Below are 6,614 nucleotides of genomic sequence, written 5' to 3'. Positions count from 1 at the left end.
CCACGGAACTGCTGCATTTTGAGCAGCAACCTTGAAAATTGTCCCCCCATAATTTCGGTCTGCCCCCTATGTAGAATTTTGTGACCTACCCACAATCTCGGTAGCACCAGTGGTAATGTCATCTTGCCTGTTTTCCAGCATATTTGCATTCACTTCATGGCAAAGTATCTTGTTGTAATACTTGAATGTCAACATTCTGTTTGAATTTCCCCTTAAAGTCACCCTTTTTTTGAAGCAGATCAGATCATTAAGTGAAAACATGACATTAATAAAATGGAGAGTTTAACAAGTCAACTCAATAACTTACAGTTAGCTCAGAAATCAGCCATATCACTGGCTAAAACAGAACCAGAATACATCTTAACTTTAGCTGCACAGGAAAACAGGTAGGTTTGTTTCAAAGTAATAAGCATTTTGAATGCAATGGTTGCATTTATTTTACCACATCGAAGAATTAGTTAGTTATGAGCACAGAGTTATTGCCCTTGTAACTGATTTGATAGTTTTCAATATCCGTCCATTGTAGATGTGAAGACAGTGAATCATTATTAGCTGCTACCAGTAGTAATTTTACCATAAGACTATATAACAAGACAACACTGGCTTCTTCTTCCAATATACAAGGTAAATATATGTATAGTCGAACGTAGATATTTCTTAATAATACAGACAGTTTAAACTATGAAAAGAGGCAGATTTTATTCCCTAAGGAGACAATGATAGCATCGATTTGTCACGTGCCAATTTTCAATCAGAAGTTAGTGGTTTTTGCAATTCCACAAAACCTAAGCATTTTGTATTGCAACGTAAGCTTAAACTATCTAAAGGCTTTATAAAACACTTAGTGTTGGTTGTAGTGCAATTGCAATCCCTTTAAGATGTATATGAATTCCACCCCTTTTTATTGCAGCCCATGATACTGTGATAACAGGAATTACATTCGGAAATGAAGATCCCAATATTTTAATATCCAGTTCCTCTGATAAAACAGTCAAGTAAGCTTAAGTGATTTAATCAATTTGAAATTTGATATTTTTTAAACTTTCAAAAAATAGACTATAAGATGTCTATCACCTAACACCTTTGCATTTGATAACATGGTAATTTCATACTTTAGCCTCAATAAAAATGGAGCTCAAGATTGGAGGACCGATTTTAAAACTTGCATAAAAGAGTTTGCAGTATTAGTTACAAATTATAGTGCTCTGTACATGAAATTTCAGATGTTGGGATTTAAGGAGTAGTCCAGAAAACGCTGCTCAAACATTTCAAGGTAAGATTTGTATGATTATTGTAATCAATATTTAAGCTGTATAGATACAAATTATAATTTTGATATCAGTAAAAAAGCAGATATATATTATAGTCTAGCATGTTCACATTCTGATACATTTCAAATCATGAACACAAGCAGACATAATACTCTCTCCTACTGAACCTCCAAATTTTGTTCCTGGCATAGTAATGAATTTACAGTACTGTATCTGATTATTTCAGGAGGGTGTAATACAGGATTTGGAAGTGTAGATATTAACTCGGATGATAGATTAATCTGTGCTGGTACGGAGGTGGATAAAAATAAAGATGTCTTCATGATCTTCTGGTAAGCTGAGTTGTTAATTTGGGGAGACCTGCATCAGAGTTGTTAATATGGGATGGCCCGCTTTTGGACCTCCATGTTGTGATTTTTTGTCATTTTACATATGGAAAGATAAGCCTGTACGCTGCCCTGCCAATTCTGTGGTATCTTCTCCTCATTGAATCATAGAATATATTTATAGGGACAGAAGAAAATCCAGTTATTTAGGATCTTATACAGAGTCTTTTGAAAATGAAATCACTCAAGTAAGATTTTATCTATTTATCAGAATGATTTAGTGCCCCTGTTCCCAACCTGGGGTGTTTTCACCCCCTGGGTGTGTGGGACTAGGGTGTCAGGGGTGTGGCCAACTGGTGTAGGAGAAGAATTTATTTTGAGTTGAGAGAGCACCTCACATAACCACATGCTGGAAATGTGGATGAAATAAATTTTTGGGGGTGTGAAAGGTCCAGGTGATTGCTCCATGGGTGTGCAGGCTGAAAAATGTTGGGAACCACTGGTTTAGTGGAATATGAATTTGTGAATAATCATACTGAAGCCATCTTTACCAATTCCATAAATAAATCTTGAGAAGCATGTTGTGGAAATGTAAATCCATTTACTCTTTTCTTTTCTTTAGTATTTTTCAAATGTTTTTGTGGGGTGACTTGAATTTTTTGATTTGAACTTATAGAAATGAATCCCTCATATCCCATAATGATTTCACAATTAGATATGACCTTTGTAGGTTAAATTCCATCCCAGCAAGTCTGACTGTATAGCCAGTGGTGCCTCTGACGGCTTGGTGAATATTTTTAATTTAAAGGAAACTGATGAAGACGATGCCTTACAGTTAACATTGAATACAGAATCATTTGTTGTAAGTTAGTCACTTTGTTCCTTTAAATTCATAATAAATCCTGAAAACTTCTGTGAATTTGTTTGGAAGACCTCTGGACTGAGTTGTCCAGGCAAGATTAAGAGGTACAGTTAGATAGTTAGTGGTTCTTGAATTAAATTGGTTAAATGAATTGAATGAAGGAACAGGTTGTATTGAAAAGATTGTTGTGTTAGGGTGTATTGAGACGAGTCTCAATAGCAATAGATAAGCTTATTAATTATGTGAAAATGAGTTAGTCAGTGTTGTCTTATTTCAGGCTAGAATAGGGTGGTGTGGAGAAGACTATAGTAATATTTATTGTATAACTGATGTAGATACATACCATGTTTGGGATGCAACAGAGGTAAGACTTTATCCAAACATTTACTATCATTTTCTTCAGATTATTGCTTGACTTAGTTCAGATTTTGTTCTTCCTCTCTATCCATGTCATTTCTTCATATTTATCAGATATATAGACACATAAGTAATGAGGCTCTTAACTTTATCCAGTTTAAGATGCAGCCACACAAGCCGTCTTGGTCAGAGTTTGTCTCCAACTCGAATCTTGAGTAAAATCTCACCTGTGCCAGTGCTTCCACGACGAGATTATCCAAGTTTGATAATTGTCTCCAATAGTTTTATCTTAATCATCCAATCAGATTCCTTTTCCCTGCTCCGCACGTGATTATCGACTATGTGGAAAACAACCGACGGGAGATTTTTGTCTCCTCGTGTGGCCGTGCCAGTCGTTGAAACTTGTTGAGACAAAAGTCTCCGACCATTCAGTATTTTTCAAGAGAATGGACATAAGAATAAGAATAACTATATGTGTGGTATATAGAAACATTAAAATCAAGCCTAAAAAAACAGTTTGTTACCTAGAGTTTTACACTATGTGATCTTCAGACAACTGACCTATTTCAACCTGTGATATTAAAATAGTTTGAAATCATCCATGCTCAACGACATATTGGAATAGCATAATTCTTGGCTCATATTGATTGAGATGTTCACTGTACATCAGATATAGAATCTCACTGTGTTTTATTTTTTATGTACTTCTACTACCTATTGACAATATTTCTATCTTGATTCCATTTTATTATGCCTACTAAACTATTCATTGTTTTTCTGCCTTGATAAAGGGATTGGTCCCGAAGCGTAGCCACAATTACTCTAATTTTATCAAATTTTTACATACCCTTTGCACCTTTTAGATTGTTTTTTTTTTTCCTTTATTACAAGTCAACTCGTGGTTTTATTTTTTACTTTTTAGGGAGATGTTATTAAAGAAGTTTTAAATCTTAAAGACAAGTTAAAGGTAGGTTATATTTTTTATGTACCTTAATGGCACTTGTATTAACATATTCCATGTTTGTTCCAGAACCTTTTAAAAATTAGTTTTGAGATCTTATTTAAATATTATTGATTTTATGTACAAAAAAGAAAATGTGATGAAATTAAAGCAGTTTGGGACAATTTGATTGCTTTTGTTTCAAAATGGGCTCTGTAAGAACGAAATAAGCCTAACCATTCCATGATAATTTATATACAACAGTGGTCATTTTTGGATGTGATGCACCATTTTTGTTATATTCAGGGTGAAGAAAGTATAGACTATATGATAGATGTGGTTCCAACACTGGATACATCAAAACATTTCCTGGCCACTGGTACTAAAAGGTTAGTAATTTACTATACTTTGTAGGAATATTGTCTTTTTTTCAACATTGAATCTGTCATCTCATCTCAGTAAATATACCAGACCACAATATACACACAATCAAAGCTAATCATGGTATTTAGTGTTGACATTAAATGATTTACTACAAACATCATATTTATTATATTTACAGTGGTGATATAAAGTTACTAGATGTAACTAGTAAAATACCTGATATGATATCCTGTTTATCCAAGGGACATAACGAGATTGTTAGGTGTATATATTACAATGTACAGGTAGGATATTCTACACCATGTTGGTGTAACCCCTAACCCACTTTACAATCCAATCAGCATTGGCTAAATTTTCTTTCAAGTGGTTCACTTATTGGTTACAAATTCCACAATTATGTGACATTATGATTGACAGGTGGCATTAGGTTCGAAGAAAGATATAATATACTTACCACACTTGACATTGTGTTGTTAAATCATTTCATAATACATCATAGCCAACCTATGCTTATTCTTTTTGAGATAAGAAATGTACTTGGAAACTAAGTGAATATCTGCTGCTACCTGGTTGTTTTCAGATTCTATACATCATATTATGTTGTATACCAATTATCTTGTGTTTTAGAACATTTAATTTTATTGATATATAATGTTTGATATATTACCTATTTTCTTTCTGTGGCTGCTACATACACCATTCTTTTAGATCCTATATCTTATTTGTTTTTCACGATGTTGAAGTTAGAATTTTGTCTAATGTATGGATGTAAAGCTATGCATGCTATATTACGTATTTTAGAACAGAACACTAGTTACTGGTGGAGAGGATTCTTTGTTATGTTTATGGTCATCAGAGAACATCACTCCCAATACCAACTCTAGCAAGGTCAGTAAATTTCGCCCCCACCCAACAGTTTATAAAATGAACAATTCTGTTATAAATTATTGTCTTATCATTGGAAACTCATCCCTTTATGATTTTATGTTTTCTGAAATGTTTTTTCAATACAATCAAAAACTAAGCAACGAAGATCAGCAATTAGTGGCCATATATTAAATTAAGTTTATGAAATTATAACTTTTTATCATGACATATTTTTTTAGAGAGGAGTAAAAATGAAACAGACTCCAACTAAGAGATTAAAACCTTATAAAAGATGATGTAGTCATGTAACCCTGGAGATGAGGGTGATTGGTTAGTAACAGGTAATTATTTAACAGAAGACACTGGCCCAGGATAGTTATGTTACAAATATTGTGATTATCCTTATGTGACAATTACTGTAAAGAGGGAGATCATATGAAATAACGGAACACAATTTCAACAGCTGAATTTCAATTTACGTTGTCCTCATCAGGTGGAATGATGTGATAGTGGAGTAACCAAAATGGTTATCATCATCAAACTATGGTTAACTGTGTATTTATGGAGCTTTTAAATTTGCTTTGGTTGAAACAATTAGTAGAATTGGAATAAGAATTGTTGTTCAAACACAAGAGATATATTTTTTAATTATTTTATATTTCAATAAAAGATTCTTGGTTATTCATCTTATTTTTAAAGATTTTATTATATTAATATTGATTTCCATCATTCTTTTACCATTGATAATAAAATATATGAATAGGCCTAGTCCTGAATATTAAAAACACACATTACTAGTAACGTTTCAAGTAGAAATAGAATTTCTATTGTGCTTTTCAATAAATCTATGAATATGTTGTTTTTATTTTATTACTGGAAATAAAAATCGTTAAAGGATGTTAAAGGACAATATCATAAAATAAGTCTTGATTTTCCAAGAAAACGATTTTGAGTTCATGGATCATTGTCTTGATTTTCCAAGTTAGAAGTGGATGGTTGAACCGTTTAAATATCAAGATAAATATTTGTTTAATATCTGTAATCTTCATTATCAAAACAAAACTGTTAGTTGTAGCCTTGATAATCAAAGATGAAGATTTAAATTGGTTGCCTTGATTATCAAACATTAACATTAATTTGTAAGTTCTTGTAGCCTTGATTATCAAATATAAACATGAACTGGTAAGGTCTTGTAGCCTTGATTTTCAAGTATAAACATGAACTGATAAGGTCTTGTAGCCTTGATTTTCAAGTATAAACATGAACTGATAAGGTCTTGTAGCCTTGATTTTCAAATATAAACATGAACTGGTAAGTTCTTGTAGCCTTGATTTTCAAATATAAACATGAACTGGTTAGGTCTTGTAGTCTTGATTTTCAAATATATGAACTGGTAAGTTCTTGTAGCGTTGATTATCAAGTATAAACATGAACTGATGAGTTCTTGTAGTCTTGATTATCAAAAATAAACATGAACTGGTAAGGTCTTGTAGACTTGATTATCAAATATAAACATACAGGAAGTTGCTGTCTTGATTATCAAAGATAAAGATTTGAATTAGATGTTGAGTACCGATAGCCCTGATTTCCAATATTAAAATTGTCTG

The 6,614-nt window shown here is 32.5% G+C and overlaps 1 protein-coding gene across 1 annotated transcript; it reads left to right on the top strand.

The window, feature by feature from the left end:
- Positions 1-273: 273 nt before the first annotated feature.
- LOTGIDRAFT_159161 (hypothetical protein) lies at positions 274-5,303 on the top strand (the record flags this gene model as incomplete). The annotated part of the gene is made up of 13 exons (XM_009052804.1): positions 274-386; positions 527-624; positions 911-995; positions 1,224-1,273; positions 1,498-1,603; positions 1,782-1,845; positions 2,328-2,459; positions 2,737-2,823; positions 3,739-3,783; positions 4,063-4,145; positions 4,319-4,424; positions 4,942-5,028; positions 5,247-5,303. The coding sequence occupies 13 exons, from the start codon at positions 274-276 to the stop codon at positions 5,301-5,303; spliced, it is 1,113 nt and encodes a 370-aa protein (XP_009051052.1).
- Between the last annotated feature and the right edge of the window lie 1,311 nt (positions 5,304-6,614).

This window comes from Lottia gigantea (genome assembly GCF_000327385.1).
Source record: "Lottia gigantea unplaced genomic scaffold LOTGIsca_19, whole genome shotgun sequence".
Lineage (NCBI taxonomy): Eukaryota > Metazoa > Mollusca > Gastropoda > Lottiidae > Lottia > Lottia gigantea.
The sequence above is the reverse complement of the archived record's forward strand: the minus strand, read 5'-3'. Positions and strand labels throughout refer to the sequence as shown.